Source organism: Aedes albopictus, chromosome 1, assembly GCF_035046485.1.
Source record: "Aedes albopictus strain Foshan chromosome 1, AalbF5, whole genome shotgun sequence".
Taxonomy (NCBI): domain Eukaryota; kingdom Metazoa; phylum Arthropoda; class Insecta; order Diptera; family Culicidae; genus Aedes; species Aedes albopictus.
The window spans coordinates 258,386,647-258,411,655 of record NC_085136.1 but is presented as its reverse complement, the minus strand read 5'-3'; the positions used below and the strand labels follow the sequence as shown (position 1 = coordinate 258,411,655).

Below are 25,009 nucleotides of genomic sequence, written 5' to 3'. Positions count from 1 at the left end.
GACATGATCACTCAAGTTCATCATTCCCTTTTCGGCCAAAAGGCATTCGGCCAAACGGCAATCGGCCAAATTACCCTTTTGGCCAAATGGCGTTCGGCTAAATGACATTCGGCCAAATAATATGAAACCAGGTCACTATGTTGTGTAAGAGGCAATAAATGGAGAATGCTACAACTCAAAATTCAGACTACTTCTGATCTAGTACTCGATTGTTTTATTTTTGAAAAAAAAAACTGCACCGGTTCATTATGATAATTGTTTAATAGAGAACAAATTTCAAATCATGGCCTTATTTAAATTAAATGATATAAACAAAAGATGGAAAATTAACGGAAATAGAAGTAATTCTATCATGTGGGAACCCATGGCTGGCTATTTGTGGTGTATTTTCTTAACTGGCAACACAATAGATACATCATTTTGACGTCATACATTAATGTTTTAGTTCATCTGCAGATAAATTACATTATCTTAAGCATCAAAACATGTAAAGAATGTTAAAACAATAAGTTTTTAAAGTGGGCGAAAACTGGTTCCAATGGTGGGCGAAAATAGGATCAAGGGGGTCGAAATTGGGGACCTTGAGGTCGTTTTTAATTAAACCATTTATTAAAGATTTCACGACATTATTTATAAATTTTTGTCCCGTAATAGCAAGAACACATGCGTTTTTACATATTTACCGAAAAAATGTAGTTGACTTGTCCTAGAAGTATGATTTTTAAGCTGCGGAAGACAAATTCCCGCATAAACTGGGCGATTTCTGGGTGCGCTACCCTACCCCAAGATTTTTTTTCAGGAATTCCTTCAGTTTCTCTAGGATCAAGGACCTCTGATCCAGAAATTGATCCTGGACATCCTTCAGTTATTATGTCAGCAATTTCTCCAGGATTTTTCCAGCAAATCCTCCAGTGATTTCTTCAGAAATTCTTCTAAGAAATTCCTGGAGGAATACCTTCAGGAATTTTTCACGGATTCATTCAGGAGTTCCTCTAGAGATTCCCCCAGGGATTTCTCCACAAATTTCTTCAAGGATTCTCCCAGGATTCTTTTACGAATTCCTACGAGGATTAATCCAGGAATTCCGCTAAAAATTCTTCCAGAATTTCCCCAAGGGATTTTTTTCAGAAATAGAAAAATATTAGAAATATAAATAGGAATCTCCCAGAATGCTTCAGGAGATTTCTCTAGAAATTCATCCAGTAGTTCTTTCAAAAATTCCTCTAGAGATTTCTCAACGAATTCCATCATGATTCCACAGGAATGCCTCTAGGAATTCCTGCAAGATTTTATACAGGAACTCCTTCAGGAATTCCTCCAGGAATTTCCCCAGGAATTCCTTCAGGAATTCCTCCAGGAACCAGAACCAAAGACATCCTTCAGAAAATATGTCAGCATATCCCTAGGGATTCTTACAGGCATTTCTGCAGGAAATTCTCTGGGGATTTCTTCAGAATTTTTTTTTCTTAGGGATTCCTCTAGGTATTCCTCCAGGAGTTCCTCCACAGATTCCTTCAGGGATTTCTCCACAACTATTTTTAAGGATTCCCCCAAGGATTCCTTCAAGGATTCCCCCAAGGATTCCTTCGGGAATTCCTTCGTCGATTTCTAGAAATTCCTCCAGGATTTTCTCAATGGATTTTTTTTAGAAAAAGAAAATAATACAGAAATAGAAATAGAAATCTCCCAGAATTCCTGTGCAGATTCCTCTAGAAACTCATCCAGTAATTCTTTCAAGAATTCCTCCAGCAATTCCCACAGGAATACCTTTTAGAAATTCGTCCAGGTATCACACCAGGATTTTATCCAGGCATTTCTCCACGAATCCATCTCCCATGAAATATCCCAGGAATTTCTCCAGGAATTCCTCCAGGAATTTCCCTATGGATTTCTTCAGATATTCTTCTAAGAAATTCTTCAGGAGTACTTCCAGGAATTTTACAGGGATTCCCCCAGACATTCCTCCAGGAATTTCTCCAGAGATTCTTCCAGGAGTTGCTTCAAGGATTCCTCCAGGGATTTCTCCTCGATTTTTTCCGGGGATATTCCCAGAGAATCCACCAGGAAATCCTCTAGAAATTCCTCAAAGTGTTCTTCCAGGAAATCCTTCTGAAAATTCTCCAGGGTTTTTTTTTCAGAAATTTATCCAGCAATTCCTGCCAGAATTCCACTGGTGATTTCCTCCAGAAATTCTTCCAGGGATTGCTCCAAGAATTCATCTAAGTATTTCTCCAGGAATTACGCCAGGAATTTACTCGGAAGTTTCTCCAGACATTCCTCCAGGATTCTCTCTAAGAATCTCTAGAAATCTCTAGAGAAATTTTCCTCTGGGAATTCTTCCAGGGATTGCTCCAAGAATTCATCTAAGAATTTCTCCAAAAATTTCTATCGGTATTCCTCCCATAATTTATCCAGGAGTTCCTCCAGATATACTTTCGGAATTTGTCCAGGAACTCCTTCGACAATTTCTCCAGGAATCCTTCAATCATCTTTTCAGAGATGTATGTTCCCAAAAACTTCTCCAGGATTACCCGATGTTTTTTTTTCAATATAACGAAAATTTCAGGAGGAATTCCTCCAGCGAATAATATTGGAATATAATTCAAAAAAACGCAAACAGGAACCAGGAAATTCCAGATTAGTCCTTTCTTATAGATGTTTTGTAGACATAAACAAAAAAATCATAGCAAAATAAATAATAAAAATAATAATTAAATAATAATAATAATAATATAATGTTATTATTGTAGTGCACAATCTACAATGATTGATGATTGGGAACTGAATGACTTTATTTGACAATGATTTCCTAGCTTGCAATAATCGCTACGCCTACTTCAACGGAAACGGAAGTAATGAACGTACAACGTATGTCTCCAGTTTAAACCCAGCCATTCTTAAAAAAAAAAACAATTCCCTTAGATTTTTCTTAACAGATTGCAGAGAAGTTCCTCTAGCCAATCCTTCAGAAATTTCATCAAAGGAGATTTTTCTAGAAATTTGTCCTGGGGGTTTCTCAGAAGTTCCACTAACATTCCTCCAGGAATATTCTCTTGGAATTTATTGAAACTTTCCTCCAGGGATTTTTTCAGAAATTTGTCCGGGGACGCTTCAGGAATCCCTCCAGAGATTCTTTCATAAATTATTTCCGGAATTATTTCCCAGGAGGGACATCTTAAGAAATTCTTCATGGAATTACTGCAGAGCATTCTCCAGATTTCCAGACATTCTGCAGAGATTCCTTCGAAAAAAAAAAACAGTTTCTTTAGAAATGAATTTTAGTGATTCCTTCAAGGATTCTTCCAGATTTGTTTAAAATTTCTGCTGGGTTTCCTTCGAAAATTCCTCTGACGATAATTTAAGAAAATATTTTAGGGATTTTTGTTCACTTCTACCTTCAGACAATTTGCAAGAAATTCTTTTATGGCAGTTCATCCAGGGTTTGCTTCAGGGCATAATCCAATAATCCCTTCAGAAATATATTCATGGATTTATTCAAGAACTCTTTTAATACCTTCGTCTGCCATTTCTGATCGGATTTCTACAGAAATTATTTCAAGGACTCCTTCAGGAGTTCTTCCGAGATTTACTTCCGAAATTTCTCAAGAGTGTCCTTAAGAAATCTCTTCAGGGATTTTTTCAGAATCTCCTTGAATGTTTCTCATAAAATTTGTCTATGAATTCCTCCAGGTATTCCTCAAAGATTCCTTCAGAAAGATTTTTAGAAATTGCTTCAGAATTATTTTTTTGAGAATTCTCGTCAGGAAATATTGAAAAAAAATCTTGCAATCTTCAGAGGTATCTCCAGGAATTCCTCTAGAAAATCTTTCAGGGTATCCTTGAAGTATTCCTCCAGTATTTTTGTATAATTTCATGAAGTACTTCTGTAAAATTTGAAGAAATATCTGAACGAATTCCTGGAGAAATTTCTGAAGGAATCACAGGAGTTATTTCCGAAGGTATCGCAGGAGCAGTATCGAAGAGAGTCTTTCTAGAAATTTCTAGGAGAATCCCTCTCAGGATTCTGGAAGAATTCGTCAGTTAGTTCTGGGGATATTCGTCTAAGCATTCTGGGAGAATCCCGAGGAAAAACTTCTCTCAGGATTCTGAGGAAATCCATCACAGGATTTCAGGAGAATCCATCTCGGAAATCTGAGGAAATCTCTCAGGATTCTGAAAGAATTTCTCTAAAGATTCTGAGAGAATCCATGACAGAAAACTGGAGTAATCTCTGCCAGAATTCTAGGGAAATTCAGGAAGAATTCACATTGGAAGAGTTTTTCTCTCTTTTCTGGAATAAGGTCTCTCAGGATGCTGGTGTGATAATTTTCAGCATTTTGGAGGAATCTTTCACATAATTTTAGAGGAATCCGTAGAATTATGGAAGAATCTCTTTAAAAATTCTGGAGGATTTTTTCACAACACTATTATATGGGAATACCTATCAAAATTCTAAGGAATCTCTGGATTCTTGGGGAATTCATTTCAGGATTTTGCGGGTTTCCTACCAAGGGTGAAATCTCTTTCAGGATTCTAAGAAAATTCCGGATGATCTGGGCTAATTCCTCTAAGGATTCTGGAAGACCCTCACTTAGGTTCCCACTCGGAATTCTGAGAAAATCTTTCTCAGCATTTTCAGGAACTCCTATCAGACTTCTTGGAGAATCATACTCAGCATTCTCAGAATTGTGGCGAAATTCCTCTCAGAATTGTGAAAAATTATTTCTTAGGATTCTGGGGGAATCCCACACAGTATCACTTAAATCAGTCTCAGGATTCTGCGTAAGATCCTTTTAAGATTCTGGGGGAATATCACTAAGTATTCTGCGGGTACTCTTCCACAGATTCTCTGAAAATTCGGCTTTCTGTGGTAATCCCCGTCAGTATTGTGAGTAAATTTCTGGAGAAATCCTTGGGATTCAGGGGCTATATTTTTAGAGATTCTAGGGCACTTTCTTTCAGAACTATTAATTATTGAAGAACCTCTCACAAGATTCTGGGCAAAATTTTCTAGTGAAATTTGGATGTTGGAGAATCCCTCGCATAAATTTTGTGATTCCTCTTAGGGTTCGGAAGAAATACTTCTCAGAATTCTTCGAGAATCCCAGTAAAATTCTGTTTTCTGTGTTCTGAAAGAGTTGCTCTCAGAAATCACTTTCTGGATTCTGGGAGAATCCCTCTTAGTAATCAGGAAAAATCCCTGACAAGATTATGGGGAAATTCTGGCGTAATAGTTCAAAAAATACTAGAGGAATCACTATCAGAGTTCTGGGACAATCCCTTTCAGAAGTTTAGGGGAGTCTTTTCAAAGATTCTAGGGGAATGTCTTTCTCAGAATTCCAGAGAATCCTTCTCAGGATGCTGGGGAAGTCCATTCTAGAAGTTTTCATAATCCCTTCCAGGGGAATCCTTATCAGATTTTCGGAAAAAAAAATCTCTTAGGTTTCTAGATATATTTCTCTCAAGAATCTGGAATTACCCCTCTTATGATCCCTCTCAAGATGCTGAGGAATGACTTGTAGAATTTTGAGGAATATCTTTCAGGATTCTGGCAGCATTATTCTCAGTATTCTAATGGATTCCACCCAGCATATTTTGGGAATTCTGGGAGAATTCCTAAAAGGATTCTGGAGGAATTCTTCTCAAGATTTTGGGGTCCTATTTCCCAGATTTCTGTGAGAGTATATCTCAGGTTGGCGATCGCGCCCAGTATTTTCAGAGAATCTTTCTCAGGATTCTGGAATAATCCTTCTTAGGGTTCTAAGCCAACCTTCTCAGGATTCAGCTTCATTTATTTTAAGTTTCTTGGGAAGTTCATCTTAGGAATCCGAAAATCTTTTGTTTTTGTGAGAATCTCTCACAATTTGTCTCTAGAATGTGGAAGAACCGCTCTTGGAATTCCTCTCAGGATTCTGGGAGAATTCATCTTAGGATTACGAAACATTTTGGAGAATCCCAAGGGAAAGCTTCTCTTAGGATGCTGAGACAATCTATCACAGGATTCTGGGAGAATTCCTCTCGGGACTCTGAGATAATCCGTCTCATAGATACGGAGTTATCTCTCTCAGGATTCTAGGAAAATCCTTAATAGAATTCAGAAGGACCCATATAGCCGAGGCGGTAAACGCACGGGTATTCAGCATGACCATGCTGAGGGTGACGGGTTCGATTCCCGGTCGGTCCAGGATATTTTCGTAAGGGAAATTTCCTTGACTTCCTTGGGCATAGAGTATCTTCGTGCCTGCCACACGATATACACATGCAAAATGGTCATTGGCAGAGGAAGCTCTCAGTTAATAACTGTGGAAGTGCTCATAGAACACTAAGCTGAGAAGCAGGCTTTGTCCCAGTGAGGACGTTACGCCAAGAAGAGAGAGGGAGAGAAGGAATTCCTACCAAGATACCGTCTTGCTTTGTTTTCTAGATGGTTCGCTCAGGATTATGGTGAATTTTCAGCATTCTGAAGAAATCTCTCTCATAATTCTAAAGGAACTCTTTCAGAATTCTTAAGGAGTCTCTTTGATGATTCTGGAGGAATATATCTCAGCAGTCTGTGTGAATTAATCCCAGTACTATTTGGGAATACTTCTTAGGGGTTCTGGGAAATCTCAGGATTTCTCAGGATTTTTCTTTCGATTCAAAAATATTTATTTAATTTTTTTTCAGAATGCTGTCTCAACGTTATATTCATTTTCGAATCAGTTTCGCGAAGTGTTTGATGAGCACAAATAAAACATATCATGAACTTGAACTACAGGGGATAGACAAAATGATCGGGACAGGCAAAATTTTCCATTCTCAAAAAAATTTCAAATTGCTATAACTTTTCGAAAAGTGTATCAAATATTTTCAAATTTTCACTGTAAGTTGATCAACTATTTGTATATCAGTGGACAAAATTTGGAAAAGATCGAACTGTTCTGCACAAAGTTATGAAGATTCTAAAAAAAGGCATAATTATTCGATAGCCAACTTTGAGCTGTTATATCTCCGGATTCAACGAACCGAATGCAATGAAATTTTGACCATTTATGACTTATATAATGAGCTATGAAAAACTTTTGACATAACTTAAAATTCTTAACACGGAAAAAATTATAACGGTTAGATTTTTTTTCTAATAAAACACTAAATTTTCTCAAATTTCAAACATCGTTTCAAAATTCAAGATGCTAATTATAGTTCAAATAAATTCCCTAAGATTGTCTTGGATACAGATATGTTTTGAAAGAAAGTAACAACATTGGCGGCAATTCATTGAAAAAGTAATGAGATGCATATTAAAAATAGACCAATTTACTAAAAAAACATAAAATTAATGAAATCGCTATAACTTTTTCTCTTGCTAATAATTTCAAGTTTAATCAAACGTCTTTTAGAGCTCATTATAGAAGTCATAAATGGACAAAATTTCATTGCATTCGGTACATTGAATCCGGAGATATAACAGCTCAAAGTTAGTTAGCGGATAATAATACCTTTTTTCTAAAATGCTTATAACTTCGTGCAAAATAGCCCGATCTTTTCCAAATTTTGTCCACTGATACACAACTAGTTGATCAACTTACAGTGAAAATTTGAGAATATTTGATGCACTTTTCGAAAAGTTACAGCAAATTGAAATTTTTTTGAGAATGGAAAATTTTGCCTGTCCCGATCATTTTGGCTATCCCCTGTACATGCAGCAAACGAATCATTTTATAGTTTTGTAATATTTTATAATATCGAATCAATGTGAAAACATCGATTCAAAGCATTCGATAATTCGGTAAATTGATTCTGCTGATCCGATTCGAATCGATTCACAAAAATCGATGTCTCAGCCAGATTTGTCCAATGCTACCATCTCTGTGCTGTGAAATTATTTGGGTAACTTTTATTGCACTTTAATTCAACTCCGGAAGATTTGCCGGAAGATGTGCAAATCGATAAAGACTTCCAACCAATAAAACAGCAGCTTTTATACAGTAGGCTTTGTAATGTTGCCAAATACACATAACAACAGCGCATCGTAGCTGTTCAAAGAACATTCTTCCATCTAGAAGCTGTGATGAAGAATCTGTTGGCGCCACCACACAGCTTGTTCAATGTAAACATTTGTAAGACACAATCAAACAACGGTGTTATTTATCTTCTCCAAAATTTATTCCAGAATGATCAGAAGTTCGGTGGTCCTTGTCATTCATCTTAGTAATGCTTACATTGATTTTACATATAGTAAGTCCAGCTCTAGGATAGCATGCGTCACGTAGTCAGCCAATTTGAGACCATTTTGCTGTCAAACGGAGACCAGTCGCTGATTGATCGAAAGGGGCTGTTCATAAACCACGTAGACCAAAATTTGGCCATCTCAGACCCCCCCCTCCCCCCTCGTAGACTTTTGTTCATACAAAAAAATTAAAATTTGTATGGAGCGTAGACTTTGGCCAGACCCCCCCTCCCCCCAAAAAGTCTACGTGGTTTATGAACGGCCCCAAATTGATACCCGTTTGCTGTGATCAGATCGCATTGTTATTGGTTTGGCCGTGTTGCTAGTTTATAGGTTAAGCATGTGATACCTATATTCAAAATCTTTATATTTTTCTGCTCAAGTTTTATCGACTTAAAAATGTCAGCATTCAAATGTAAACCATCCTAAAGTGGCTCCTATACATATCTGAAAATTTATAAATACCATTGATTTGATGCAAAATCAATTGAATTTTTGATATATTTCACTATAATTGAGAGAATTGATTTCTAACGAAATAATCAATTTTACTTGAAAGTTATGCTATTCCAGATGCAATTAATTATTTACGGTGCAAAATATGCATCCAAATTTCAATCGTTAAATTTAAATCGTTTGTTGGAATAAGAAAAGTGGCAGCACTGGATTTTCATCGTCGACGAAATCGAACAAAAAAACATCAAGGCAGGCGAATTTCTGTTGTCACATCCTATCCTAGGTCCAGCCCAGAGAAAATAAGTAGAGAAGCGAATAGTGTGAAGCCAAAAATACCTTATCGAACCGTCAAACTGGTATCCTAATGAACAAAATCAACAAACCTTGACGATTGCCGCAAAAGTGAAGATAAGTATTGCACTAATTTCAAACAAATTTTCACCAAAGTTTCCAAATATTATGGATAACAGTGCAAACAACATTGATTTCTTGAATTAATGAAAATTGTTCCATTTTGGAACATCAGTTTGATAATTCCTAGTTAATGCAACAACAGTATAAAAACTTTTCAAATGCGGTATGCGCGATAGGCACTACCTTAGATGGGTGGATTAATCTGCTTTGCGACAGTTGCCAGCATCCGAGCAATGAAATCAAAACAGAAAAAGTGTTGCCGTTCAGGCGGCTGTTCACTCTTCGCTTCTCTACCTATTTTCTCTGGTCCAGCCTACTACAACATTATTGCGTTTGACGTTTCGCAAGCTTTTGCAGCAAGATGAAGTTGAGTAAGGTTTCTTGTGGCACAATTATAAAACCTTGTCCGGAGTAACACAAAGCGGGCTATTTTCTATGCTATTTATATACAGGGTGTTAGGTTCCTGAGTGCAAACTTTTTAAAGGGTGATAGAGGACCATAAATGGAGAAAAAAATTGTTCTACGCATATGGTCAAATCTCAACCGTTACGTAGTTATTGAACTTCCCATGTTTATGACTCTTATTGCCTTAACTGGCAATAACTTGAAAATGGTCAAACTTATCGAAGTTTTTTTACCCTTATTCGAAAGATTATTCAATTTTCTAACAAATGGCATCTTTGAATCGATTGGTTTAGTTAAATAACTAAGTTTTCTAAAGCAAAATAGCTAAAAATAGTGTATTTTTATTGGTTTTTGTCAATTATCTTTGAAACATGCGTAATAAATTAAAATTCTTTCTTTGGCAAAGTTGTGGCCCCTGTTACACTCTACAATTCGTTCTTTGGCACCAAACTTCTATCTCTTATCGTTTTGTTGCAATTTCGATTTTACCATCGCATTTCAGATCATAAATTTGCAACTGTCATGGAAAGCACTTTTTTGCGCATTGTGTCGCACATTTAAATCAAAATTTCAAGAAAACGATAAGAGCTAGAAGTTTGATGTCAAAGAACGAATTGTAGAGTGTAACAGGGGCCACAACTTTGCCAAAGAAAGAATTTTAATTTATTACGCATGTTTCAAAGATAATTGACAAAAACCAATAAAAATACACTCTTTTTAGCTATTTTGCACTAGAAAACTTAGTTATTTAACTAAACCAATCGATTCAAAGATGCCATTTGTTAGAAAATTGAATAATCTTTCGAATAAGGGTAAAAAAACTTCGATAAGTTTGACCATTTTCAAGTTATTGCCAGTTAAGGCAATAAGAGTCATAAACATGGGAAGTTCAATAACTACGTAACGGTTGAGATTTGACCATATGCGTAGAACAATTTTTTCTCCATTTGTGGTCCTCTATCACCCTTTAAAAAGTTTGCACTCAGGAACCTAACACCCTGTATAGCAGAGTGGCAGCGTGGTTACCTCTCACCCCAGTCGGTCGAGATTCAATTCCCGTCGACGCCGATGGGATTTTCTGAGACATAAAACCCGTGATCACGGCTTCCCTCGGATAGGAAGTAAAGCCGTAGGTTCCGGCCCATGTGTTCGATTCCAAGTAACGGCAAGTGCTTTAAGTATTTAATTTTAAATGCGATAGTTCCAATTCCACATGTATTGTGTCACGGTATTATCGATTGAGGTATATTTAATCGATTCGATTCGTTTAGAGATGTCGTATAACTATTATTTAACAACTGTGAGAAGGCTGGAAAAGCGCCTTCTCAAGATGTTATTCAGTTAGTGGTTACATATGTAGGAGCCGAGAAAAGAGCTATGACTTGGTGGAATTGAAGCTGCTTGCACAGCATTTACATGTGGATTAAGTTCGCCAGATTCATTGGTGTAGGACTTGCATAGAAGCTTCCGTCCATATGCACAACACAGTTGTAGCATACTAATAACACGGGCTATTTGGATACAGTTCTTAACATGAATGACATTTATTGTTAAGCTCTTTATCCCAGGGGGATGACGAAGGGCCAGAATCATCAACCCAGCATTCGATTCAACATGGCGTCCAATGTTTTTGTTTTGATTGCTTAATTCATGGAATAAATGCGCTGGAAACATCGACACTGCTTCACTGCTACATATAATATCGTGCAAAGTTATAAAGAAAGAGAAACAATAATCAAAAAAACAACGATTTCGTTTGAAATGTGTAATTTCAGAAATAAGCACTAGCAACACACCCGAAAATCAGGAGCAAGTTAGGGTAAAGCGACCAGAAAGTGGGTACCAAAACGCGCCGTACCAAAAAAGATGATGGGTAGAGCGACGATGTATCGAGTTTGACAACTGTGTCACTGCTCTATCCTCAGCCTACTACAACAATCTATTCGAGTATCAGCCTACTACAACAGTAACTCAGCATCAAGTGGTATTGAGGACGTTTTGTTGATGTTTACAATGGGGGTTGGGTTGTTCCTCTTTCAGTCCGATTAGGGGTCCATTATGAGTTGCAGTAAGCAGATAGTCCAATTATCCTGGTCCATTAGAGCTATTAGCTCAGAAGAGGATCAGTGCCAGCCGTTCCCGGGACGGAGAGCAGCTGACGAAAAATTGCAAGTGCCGGGGCTGGAATCGAACCGAACCCATGATCATCCACTTATGAAGTGAAGGTGTGACCTCTACGCCACGGCCCGGGGCCCGGATTTCTCTGTGTAATGGGAATATGCCTGACTTCTTTGATCATTGAGTATTTTCGCACACGTTATACGAATGGAATATCGTCGAAGGTAGCTCTCACCTATGTGGAATTGATCATAGAGCACTATACATTTAATTTCACTTTTCTTGTAAACGTACAAGTTTTCTACTTTATGAAATTTGGATAATGAGCCACACCCTACTAATATTCACCTCCTCTGAATCTTCCAGGTTCTGTTCGGATGCGCTGACCTGAGATGATCGCTGCGCTGCTTTCACACATCCGCCGGATGACGAAGACACCCCGAACTCCGAAGGATGGTTCAAAAGTGCGTGCGCTGCATTCAGTGGTGAACGAGATCAAGTGAGTTGTGGGTGTGCAAGGTAATAGGAAATCTCATTTCCTTACCAGCAGCCGCCGGCCCGCGCAAAGAATCTAGCCTACTTTGTGAATCGATCAAGCCAGGGGTAAAAAAAGTGAAAGAAGGAAGCGATTAGCTACCTTCCTTCGACGACCGCGGTGAAGAGAGTGCTTCGAGGGGGTAAAAAGTACAAACCTACTGCATACTGCATAGTCTATGGTCTGAGTGCCGGTTCGCGGGGGCAGGTTCGTGGGAAGCCGTCTGCTTTGATCGATCGAGGTGAGGTAATTACCTCCGAAAATATATACGAAAAAAAAGGTGGAGCGGTGATTGAACCGGTAGCGCCGCTACCGCGGTGAAGTTCACTGTAGTGTGTTCATAGAGGAAAACAACGCCACGACGGTATTGTTCAGCCAGTATTATAACGGTGGCCCAGAAGCAACTGCGGGAAGCTGTCTGTCTGTCGGTCACGTAGTGGAGTGGAGTGGAGTGCCAAACTGCCAAAACAACGGCTAAATCAGCTCATATACATACGTCGTAAGCTTCGAAGCCGAAGTAGTAAGAAAAGAAGTGCTCGTCCAGATTGAAGAGATGGGTATTTTGGTTCTGGGGGCCTTGGCCCGGAGTAGCCAGGTGGTAAAGCTGACGCTGCTGGTGTTGCTGTTAGCCGGTACCGTTTCCGGGAATCACCACAACACGTCGCAATCAAGAGGTGAGTTTTGGGTTTTGTTTGTTTTTTTGATAGTATTTTTTTCGGGGCACTTTGCATCTGGGGGATGCAGATAAATCTAGGAGGAAAAAGGCCACAATTGGAATCAGCCAACCGTTACATGATGTGCCATTTTCCGTTGGTCGTCAAAACAGATAAACAAATGGTTTTCGCTCCTATTTGACGTTTGTTCACTATCACCACCTATTGAGCGCTTTGTGAAACACTACATTGGGTTATTATGATATCAATCGCAATGTGTTCCAAATGACACGTCTGTTTGTCTGTGGCAAAACCCATCTTTCGAGATGAATATGGCACTCCGACTCCCAGGGAGTGATCACCGCAAGTAAACAAGCAAACAAAAGTCCAATGAAAATTTATCGCCTCATACTTTGAAAGATCATTTTGCAGGTTGATCTTGACGGGTCGGGCTGTAAAGCGCAAAGTGCAAACATGAAGAACGACGGGCACATGATTGGTCCCAGATCAGTCTCTCCCATCCATAGCACACTGCGTCAAGTCAAGTCGTCAACACGCTCATTGAAGATGATGGTCAATGTAAACATATGCTGTTTGTTTTCACATTCTTTCTTCCTTGACTGCGCGCGCAGCAGCAAGTGCATTTTATACACTTCTAACGGTTCTCCATCAGCTTTCTGTGAAATTGTTGGCGTCAATATGTACCTAACCCTTCATCAGCCAAATGGCCCGTTGACGATTCAATAGAGTAGCCTAAGATTTATGGAAACCATGGGAATCAATCGAAGGGCGTCCGCCATCTTTGATTGAACTACTGGCGAATGACGTGACACGACGACCATCGGTATATCATCGTTATCTACTTCACAGTTCCGTTCCGTCCCTTCGCTGTCGCTGTCGACCCAATCATTTTTAATTAAACATAACCGAAAAAGGTGAAACTTGCTTGCTCATCCAAAAACAATGAGAAATAGGTTCAACTATTTAAAAAAAACCCTTGAGAAGCTATAAGATAAGCAAGCAACGCTCAACTCAAAGCTAATTTCCATCGATTGCTCCTTAACCCATTCTCGTTCGAGCACCGAAAGCAACAAGCACCATCAAAGAAGGCGCATAAAACATAACAGAGCAGCATCATATGCCAGGCTTACTTTGTTTTAACTTTTTCCTCACCATTATTCGATCCACACACTTCACCAGCGTTCATTACATGCGAGTCTGGTGTGGTATTTTTTGTTTTCTCAATACAGATACTCGGCGGAGTGTTTTTCTCGTTTGTCTGGAAGAAGCCTTTCTTTCCTATACTTGCAGCATCCAGCACTCCAGCAGCAGTGATTCCGTCCATGTCTTTGTTTTTGTGTTTCTCGAAATTCGTCTCTCATCCTTGCTTTCCGTTGTGCGCCGTCCGCTTGACTTGATAGTTCACACGCAACGACCGATTGGTCTCTGATGTGTCTGCGGCGGTCGGTCGTGGTTGCTGTGACCCCGGCAAGAGCCCTCCCCGAATGTACGGCCTATGCTATAGGTAACCTACACTTACTCGCTTCACAGTCAGTCAGTGTTATGGGTTATGGTGCAGACAAGACTCGAGATCGCTCACTTTGGGGGTAATTTTCTGTAGGTTGCAGTCAGTGATCACTACCGCTATAATTACATTTACGTGGCTGTACGTGTGGTACATTTGTACTTCTTTTCCTGCATTTCACTGAAAGTATGTCTATTCGTAAACGAAAATGAATTTCCTGGTAATAATTCCAGGTTCATTCGAAATCTATTTGAAAAAAATTTAAAAAAATGACAGAGTGTAAAGAATTTGTAAAATGTGTTATAATAAAAATTACTGACCGAACTTCCTCTGAAGCCAGGAATTCATTCCTTGATGAATGCCTGTCGCAATTCCTAGAGGAACTTCTGGTCGAATTTTGACGGAATCCTTGGAGGAATTCCTGAATGACACCCAGGAGGAATTCAGGGAAGAACCCCTTATGAAATTTCTGAAAAAATCAATAGAGGAATTTATGGAGGAATTTCTGGAGAAGTTCCTAGAGGATACCCTGAAAAAATCCCTGAACGAATTCCTGGCGAAATTCTTGTAGGAATCCCTAGAGAAACTTCTGAAAGTATACCTGTTGTAATTCTTGGAGCAATTCCTGTTAGAAGTCCTGGAAGAATCTCTGGCTGAATTCCTGGAGGAATCTCTTGCTCAATTTTTGAAGAAATTCCTTGAGGAATTCGTTGAGGAATTCCTGGAGAAATTCTTGGAGGAATCCTCAGAGAAATTTGTGGAGGAATTCCAAAACGAATTTCTTGAGAAATTCCTGGAGAAATGTTTGGAGGAATTCCTGGAATCTCTGGAAAAACCCCTGGAGGAATTCCTAGATAAATTCCCGGAGTAATTCCTGGAGAAATTCCTACACGAAACCCTGAAGTAATCCCTTGAGAAACTTCTGAAGAAATACCTGATGAAATTCCTGGAGCATTCCTGTAAGAAGTCCTGGAAGAATCTCTGGATAAATTCCTGGTGGAATTCCTGGGGGAATACCTAGATCAATTTCTGAAGATATTCCTTGAGGAATTCGTGGAGAAATTCCTGGAGAAATCCTTTAAGAAATTTCTGGAAGAATCCTCAGAAAAATTTGTGGAGAAATTCTAAACTGAATTTCTTGAAGAATTTCTGGAGAAATCTTTAGAAGAATTTATGGGGGAATTCCTGGAGGAATCTCTGGAAAAACCCCTAGAGATATTCCTAGATAAATTCCCGGAGGAATTCCTGGAGGAATCTCTAAAGTAATTTCTGGAGGAATCTCTGGAAGGATTCATGGAGGAATTTCTGGAGGCATGCCTGGGGAAATTCCTTGAGGAATTTCTGGTCAAATTATTGACGGAATCCCTGGAGCAATTACTGGATGACACCCACGAGGATTTCAGGGTGGAATCCCTTATGAAATTTTTGAAGAAATCCCTAGAGAAATTTCTGAAGGAATTAATGGAGGAATTTATGGAGAAATTTCTGAAGTAATTCTTGGAAGAATTTCTGGAGGAATTCCTGGAGAAGTTCCTAAAGGAAACCCTGAAGAAATCCCAGGACGAATTTCTGGCGAAATTCTTAGAGGAATCCCTAGAGAAATTTCTGAAGGAATACCTGTTGAAATTACTGGACCATTTCCTGTAAGAAGTCCAGGAAGAATCTCTGGATGTATTCCTGGTGGAATTCCTGGAGGAATCCCTAGTGCAATTTCTGAAGAAATCCTTTGAGGAATTCATTGAGGAATTCGTGGAGAAATCCTTGGGGGAATTTCTTAAGGAATTTGCGGAGGAGTTCCATAAGGAATTTCTGGAGGAATTCCTGGAGAAATCTTTTGAGGAATTTCTGAAGGAATTCCTGGAGAAATCTTTGGAAGAATTTCTGAAGGAATTCCTGGAGGAATCTTTGGAAAAACCCCTGGAGGAATTCCTAGGGGAGCATCCATTTAGTACGTCACGCTAAAAATGGGAATTTTCAACCCCCCCTCCCCCCTTCGTACGGGTTTTTCCTATACCTAATACATTGCTTGTCACACTTTTCAGAACCCCCCCTCCCCCCTCTAAGCGTGACGTACTTTATGGATGCCCCCATAAATTTCCGGAAGAATCCCTGGAGGAATCCCTAAGCCATTCCTGGAGGAATCTCTGGAGGAATTCCTGGAAGAATTTCTAAAGGCATGTCTAGAGGAATTTCTTGAGGAATCCCTAGAGGAGTTCCTGGAGGAATCCCAAGCGAAATCTCCATTTAGGGAGAAGAAATTCCTGGATAAATACCTGTAAAAATTCTTCTAGGAATTCCTGGAGAAATTCCTGGAATAATTGCTTAATGAATTCCTGATATGTCTGGAGAAATTTCGGGAGGAATGCCTGGACGAATTCCGGGAGGAATTCCAGAAGGAATTCCTGAGGGAAATTTCTGTAGGAATCCCTGGAGGCTTTCCTGAAGAATTTTCTGGAGAGTTTCCTTGAGAAATTGCTGTAGAAAACTCTGGAGGAATTCCTTAGGGAATTCCTGGAGGATTATTTGAAGGAATTGCTGCAGAAATTCGAAGAAAAATTTGTGGGGTAATTCCTGATATAAATCTGAAGGAATTCCTGGAGGAGTCGTTTTAGAAATTCCTGGATGAACTCTTGGAGGAATGTCTGGAAATGGGAGAATTCCTGGAGGGATGCCTAGAGGAATATCTGGAGGTATCCCTATGGAAATCCCTGTTTGATTTCTCGGATAAACTCCAGGAGGGATTTCTTGGAGGAATACTTGGAAAAATGTTTGCAAGAATTCCTTGAGCAATTTGTATTTATTTGTATATCCATCTGACCTAATTGGTCTCAATGAAATCTTAGAAACTAGATTACATCATAACACATTAAAAACGTATAATTACAAACTAAAACCATATAAAAACAACTACATCAATAATTTTCAAACATATCAATTTCAAACGCTGTATCAAATACTACATACAAAAATACACACATTCAATTCAAGAAACATAATTTACGCGTTAAAAGTAATCAAAGTTGCATCAACTACGGCCTCCATGTATCATTATATCGGTTAACGAACTCGCGAAACTTGACTCGTTTTGGCCAGGTAGTACCACTCATAGCTTGTATTCTATAATTTTCGTTCAACACTACTTTGAAAGATACATAATCAAGTTTCGAACTATCAATTTGCTTAGACACTAATTTTTTTACGTCTAAATTATCGTTCGAATTAGTTCCAAGACATCGAGATACCATTAGGCTTATTTCATGCTCTGTCACATTTGGATTAATATTCGTAAGGAATAACTCAAAAGTATTGTTGTCGGTCTGCGGGTGCTGCTCATCAGCTCTATATCCATCTGCGTGAGAATAAACACACGAAGAACTTTCTCCACGAAAGCCGGGCGACGACACAGGAGTAGAATGCCGTTGTGTGTTTCCATCTGACGAGGGCTTCTTAGTTGCGGTGATAGTGGCTAACGTTTCGCATATCGTTGCGACTTTGACTTTCAAGTCCATTATCTCCTCGTCTACGGATCGAGTTGCATTGGGAACATTAACCGACTGCTGCCGATCGCGGTATTTGCAGAAATCAGTCATACAGAATTCACACAGCCATATGACGTTGTTGAATAAAGCGTTCCATTGGTCTTTGTCCATACCGACACATGGTGTATGGAAGCGTTTACCACACTTGCCTTCGCACACTGCATACATGTCAACTTCGTGGATGGCTCCCGAACACTTTTCGCAGTTCATGGTGAATAGCAATGGAGCGCTATTGATCGAGGATCAAGATCATATACCGCCAACCACCGGGTATAAATGGGCAGATTTTGAAGGTTTAATCACAACTGAACAAGTATAACTCACTGAAGCGTTGTAAAATGTACACGAAGAGATGATACACTGATCGTGAAAGGAATAAAACCGTTGAAATAACATAGAAATTTGCGTTCAATCGCGAGCAAACTTTGATCACGTCTTCCGAAAAACACACACACTTCTCACTTTGAGAGTTCACTAAAGGAATGCTTGGGGGACCCCTGGAAGAATGCTTGTTGGAATTCCTGGATACATGCCTGGTGAAATTCCAGGATGAATCTCTAGACTAGATGATTTCCTGGAGAAATATCTAGTGGAATTGTTGCAGGAATTTCTGAAGGAATTTGTGGAGGAATCCCTGCTTAAATTCCCGGAGAAATCTCTGGAGGAATTTTTGGAGAAATCCATGGAAGAACTCCTTGAGGATTCTCTGGAGGCATCCTTGGGGAAATTTCTGGAGGAATACCTTGAGGAATATCTTGAGGAATTCCTGGAGGAATCCCGTGAAGAATCCCAGGATGAATTGCCAAGGGAATTCCAAGAGGTATTTCTGAAGAAATCCCAGGAGGAAGTACTTAAGAAATCGTAGAAAGAATTCTTGAAGAAATCCTGAAGGAATCCAATGAAAAGTTTGTGAACGAACTCCAGGAGGAATCCCTGTAGCAGTTTTTTAAGGAACCTCTGGAGAAATACCTGAAAAAAAACCCCCAGAAGGAATTCCGGAAGCAATCCCACGAGGAATTCTCTAGCAAATGCCAGGAGAGATTTTTAAATGAATTCCTGGAAGAATTTATATAAAAATCCCTGGAGAAATCTCCAGCCATCCATGTCTGCACTAATTTCTGGACAAATTATAGAAGAAATTTGTGGATGGACTATTTTTTGAATAATTTCTGGTAAAATTTTCTTAAACAATTCCTGCAGGAAATTTTTACAGTTATACTTCGAATAATTCCAGATGAAATTATTGGAGCAATCTCTGGCGGAATCCTTGATGAAGTAATCTCTGAAGGAATACCTGCAGAAATACCTCAAAGGATCTATGGTGAAATTCCTATCGGAATTCTTTGAGAAGTTTCTAAGAAATCGTCGAAAAAAAAATCATTTGAGAATCTTTATAACTTCGTGGAGAATGGTCCAATCTTCTCCAAATTTTGACCACTGATACGCTCAATAACAGGATATGGTTCAAGAAAGTTCTTCTTTTTCCCTACCGGAACCGCTTTCGGTCCGTAAAATTTGGCATGTTGTTTTTGTATTCTTCAAATAAAATTCATTAAATTTAGTCATTCAACCAAGCTTGTTATTTGGTAAAATTCTATAAGATTGAAGTGGTACTTTTAGAGAAATGCCTTTAGTATACCAGTAGCCGCTCATGTTCCAACAGCTGCTGAAATTTTGAGAAAAAAATGTTTTATAATTTTCGATATAATCCTAAATTATTAGTTTTCCAGGATTTTCCACAGGTTTCTTACACAGTTTCGATACTTGAATGTCTGTTCTCTGTGCTGGATGTGTGGTATTGTTGAAATTTCAGTATTATATCCATGATTCTTTCTTGAGTTCCTTCCGGGATTCCTCCTTGCATTTCTACCGTAATTCCTCCTTTAAATTCTTTCGCAGTTTCTCGCAGAATTCTTCCCGTGAGTTCGTCCTTGAATTGCTTGCTGGAGGAACTCCCAGGGATTTCTTACAAAGGTTTTTCCGATATGCTTCTAGAGTTTTTCGCTGGATTCCTTCCGCAGATCCAGTTCAGGATTTTCTTTTAGTTGTTTTTCGGGATAGCTTTCCAACAATCTCTCACGGGATTTTTGCGGGATTTCTCCAGTAGCTCCTCCCGGGATTTCTCTTAAAGGTTTCCAGAGTTCCTCCTCGAGCTCTCTTCCTTTCTTTTTACCGGGATCAGGTATCAGAAGGCCGACTCCAGAGGCACGTTATCCTCCATTTGGGATTACTCCGAAGATTTTTTTTCCAAGTTGTCCCAGTTTTTCTCAGGATTGCTTCTGTAGTTCCTCTGGAGATTTTTCCAACAAATCTGAACAAATTTTACACGGACTCCTTCCGATATTTCTCCGGGAGTTTCTCACAAGGAATTTCGTAAGTTATACCAGAAGACATAAAAAAATACCTGAAACAATTCCTTGTAAGAGCTCTGCGAGCAACTATTAACCATCCATTGGCATTAGGGTCATTTTTTGACCCAAACAGTACACTACGTCTGCGAGCTGCTGCCATCGTTATGCAAGAGGAAGGTTAAAGGAATCCCAAAAGGAGCATCCAGAATTCGGTACAATGTCTGGTAGAGATTCCGTGAATAATTCCGAGAAACTCGAAAAAATATTTAGGTGGATCACTGCATGAAATCCGGTAAACAACTACGAGGAAGAGCCTGGAAAAAGCCCTGAAAGAAATCACGGGAAGAACACCACATGAAATATCAGTAATAGACCCTGAAAAAAATCTTGGGAGAAAGTTCAGGGAGAATTCCGAAAAATACCAACAGCGGAAGGAATGTCCCGGAAGTAATTACGAGAGATTTCACTGGTGACACTTCAAAAGTAATCCCACAATCATCTTTAGGAAGTATCCCAGTTAAAATTCCTGTAGAAATCCAAGGAGAAGCTCCTGAAGAAATCGCTCGAAAGTTTATTGGAGACATTAAAGGAAATATACGGAAAAAATCCTTAGAGGAACTCCTCCGGAAAATTCGTGAAAAACTCCTCAAAAAATCCTTGGAGGAGCTCTAGGGGAAACCTCAGAAATAACTCCTATAGAAACTCTGGAAGAAATCACGGCAACATCTCCTGGGAAAGTCCCAAGAGAAATACCGAAAGGATTCCCGGAAAATCTTCAATGGTAATGCCTCAAGGGGAAACTCCGCAACAACATCTGCGATATATGTTTAGAGAAGCTGTTGTGGAGATCTCGGGATAAATCCTGTTAGAAATCTCACGAAAATGTCTTTGGGCAAAACGCAGGAGGAATTTCACGAGGGTCTCTCTGGGAGCAATAGCTGGAAAAGCTCTGGAAGAAAATCTAGAAAGAAATTCTGCAAGTATGTCGTGGATAACTCCAGGAGAAATCGGTCGGAGCCCTGGAAGATTCACAACGAAGAATTCAAGAAAGAATTGTTTGAATCTTGGAAAAATTGAATGCAGGAGTATCTCCGGAAGAAATTTACAAAGGATTACCGAGAACAATAGCGTAAAAAAATACTGTAGGAAGATTTCTGAACTTCAGACTCTAGTTTAATTTAAAAACACTTCACTAATACTTTACTTTTGCAAAAGAAAATAAAAAATGAATAACTCTTTTAAAGAAAAACTAGAAAGGACGAGCAAATTCCTTTTAATTCTACTACTGTGCTTATCTTCGGACAGATAGGCCTATTTCGTCTGTGACTTACAGACTTCTTCAGTGTCAAGTGCTCGACAGTCGAGCACTTGACACTGAAGAAGTCTGTAAGTCACAGACGAAATAGGCCTATCTGTCCGAAGATAAGCACAGTAGTAGAATTAAAAGGAATTTGCTCGTCCTTTCTAGTTTTTCTTTAAAAGAGTTATTCATTTTTTATTTTCTTTTGCAAAAGTAAAGTATTAGTGAAGTGTTTTTAAATTAAACTAGAGTCTGAAGTAACAAGTTCTACTAAAAGCTCTAAAGTAATAGTAAAGAGATTTCTGAAGAAATCCTGAAAGATATTCCAAGAGATATTTCTAAATAAGTTCCAGAAAGAATCCCTGACGTAATTTTTGGAAAAATCATTGTAGTGAAGTTTCCAGATGGACGCCAGATTCATCCGCGTCCACATGAAATTTACGGCATCTTATCTGGATCGTCGATTCGCCGGAAATATCTGCTAGATCCAGGTGCCCTCCGCTTGTTCCTCTAGCACGGCTATTCAGTTCCTTTCTTGATTTAAGTTGCTTTTCGAATGGCATTCCGGGGAAATTCCAGAGGGTTTCGAGGGGTTTTTTTAATGTTTTAAGGGTACTCCAGAAGAGTTTCAGGAGAGTTTTAGGGGGTTCAGAGGGTTTCCAATGTGTTTCAAGGAATTTTATGAGATTCAACCTCCCTGAAACACATCTAAACACCTCGGATCCCCATGGAAGCCTCATGAAATCTCATGAAAGATGTGTTTAAATCTTTAAACTCTTGAATGTGCTGGGACTCCCTGTAACACCCCAGAAATACCTCTGAAACCTTTGCAGTCCACTGAAACCTCTTGAATCGCACCGGAAACCGCTCTGAATCCCTGAAGCCCTATGAATCGCCCGCGTAACCCCAGGAAGCCTATATGAGATTTTCTTGAGAACCTATTTTTATATTAACCTCAAACAACTTCCAGTCATCAGTCTGTCATGCATCCTGAGCACCCCTGGAGGTGGTCCATCCGGGGCTCAGTTTAACCTTGACCTTAGATGCTTATCGACTTCCTTAATTTCTTTGTCGACCTGGATAAATAATACATTAGAAAAACATAGGCTTCTAATATAACAGTAGCATTGAAAACCATGCTTTCACAATAGAATACAATGTTTAAATAACAATAGAAAACAATAGAATCAAACGTGTTTAAACCGGTAGTTAACGATCGTAGCCCTAGTGTTCATGTACAACATAATATAGTAATTAAGTTCATAATCTCATCAAATTAAAGAAACTTACTTTGATTTTATGAATTTAATTTAGATTGTAGAATCAATTATATAGGCAATTCATAGGAATCTAGGTTATCAAATTTTAGGTTTTAGCTAGGGTAATAAATGTATAATTAGTTGCATGAAATTTAATGTGTATGTTGCGCAAACTCACATAATTCACATATGCGCTACGTTTAGAATAGAAGTAACTGAAATTCACTCTGTATCGATAGAATTATGTTTTAACTAAATCTCCGTAACTATCCTAATCAACGTGATTCATCAATTTTCGATTGTTTTCTCTTTTGCCTATACTTTTCGGCCTTCCTACATGTATAGGTAGCTCTTATGACGGTCTTTTGACGCACGCCGATTCTATCCCCGTTGGTCGCAACTGGTCACATCTTCAAAAGGGGTATCGGTATGCTCGGCGGTACAGGGTTGTCCCGATATTCCGAACATACTGCCTGCTAGAAAGAATTCTGAATAAAACTAAACTGAACTATCATTATGCATTTGAACTAGAAGTTTGTTTATTTTAGGCAAAATTTTAAGAAAACAGATCGAACAATTATCGAATACTTGGAACACTTATGTTGCAAATCGAGTAATGTTTAACTGCATTGATGGTTGAAGCTTTAGCTCCCATGCCCCACCAGCCAGATAACTGGGTTTAGCAAACTAAGCATTATATGTGGCAACACTTTGAGCGGCATGATGGAGCCGTGCCGAGCACGCTTAGTGTTATTAGACCAGTTAGTTGTATTTGACTTAACGCCGACCATATATAAATTAAAAACATTGCGTCAAACAATCTCGTTTGGCATAAACTAATAAGGACATTTATTATAATCAAAGATGGGATCATTCATTTGCAATCATTTACATTCACTTGCGAATAACTCGCTCCAGAAACATCGTAGAAAAAACTAATGTATGGAGTACTTTTTCATTTTTGTTTTACCTGAATCTTTGTAGAACAATGTACTAGCGTAGCGTCAATAATAAAGTCAACAGAAGGCAGCAAACGCAACTCTCCACGGCGTGATTGTATTTATTCGGCGAACTTTCAGATAAAACTACAAGGTTCAATTCATCCATACATAGTTTTTTTGATAGATTGCTTCTGAACTGAAATAGTATCAAATGAATGTAGCTCTTTGCAAATGAATGATCCCATCCTTGATTATAATATCGCCCAAGCATTGGCGACCCATTGAATATCAGCCAGCGACTAGAGGGTCTTGTTTCCCGGACTGAAAAAAATCCCGGGATTCGGGATTTTTATTTTCCAAATCCCGGGATTTCCCGGGATCCCGGGAAAAATCTAAGTTTTCTAAAAAACGATGAAAAAGTTAATGGAACGATTTCTTAAGCACTTTTAATTAAATTCGATCAACTAATAACCATTATATTTGAAAGAAAATACATATTTCATAGACATTTGATTGTGTGAGGGCAGTTGGAGACATTCAAAGGTATTTGAAAATTTTCAAATAAAGTTCATCTTCTTCCGCAATAGTTTAACTTGGGCTGTAGGTTAACTTCTGCCTTACTTATCCGAAGGAATTTTTTGAACGAACTTGATGATATTTCTAGAGTAATCCCTTATAATTCACCCTGAGACGTGAATGAATTCTGTTTGAGAATTTTATGAGGGAATTAAAATGGCAGTGTTAGAATGGTGGTTTGAAAATTTCAAACGGCAATTTCTCAAGATATTATTTGTCCGCATTTTGTTTTTTTTTCTTTGAGAAAATGAGAAAATTCTTCGATATTATTGTACGATTCGCTTTATTTTTTTTTTTTTGCAATTCGATATCACTCTGTTTTTTGCCATAAATCATCACAGAAATTTCTGCTGAAGATCTAAGAACGGTGTGCTGTTCCTTCTTGTAAATAAATTACTGATTTCTCTTAGAAATTTTGTCAAAATTATCACTTGTATTATCTCTAGTGATTGTTGAAATGAGCTCCGCAGAAAATTTCACCTGGACTTAAGAACAAAATGTCTCAACGAATATCTTTACGAAATCGTCAACAAATATTTTAAAGATTGTCAAAGTCCTGCAGAGGTTAGGGATTGTTTATCCGTTTTCTTTTGAACATTCTGCGAATTTTCCTCATAATTTAAACGTAAATGCACAGATCGAAAAAAGAGTGTAAAATTCTGTGACATATGATGCACATAATTGGAGCGTGGGATATCATGGAAGTTTACATGACATGTCATGTAAA

At 38.6% G+C, this 25,009-nt stretch overlaps 1 protein-coding gene across 3 annotated transcripts in view; it reads left to right on the top strand.

Annotated features, from left to right (window-relative positions):
* Nucleotides 1-25,009, top strand: part of LOC109400488 (uncharacterized) — a 289,368-nt gene that overhangs the window by 4,810 nt on the left and 259,549 nt on the right. For all 3 annotated transcript variants that reach the window (XM_019673002.3, XM_062846676.1, XM_062846675.1), the window contains exon 2: nucleotides 11,970-12,812. In XM_019673002.3, coding sequence (XP_019528547.3) covers nucleotides 12,692-12,812 — 121 coding nt within the window. In that variant the 5' untranslated portion in view covers nucleotides 11,970-12,691. The remainder of the gene's footprint in view (nucleotides 1-11,969; nucleotides 12,813-25,009) is intronic.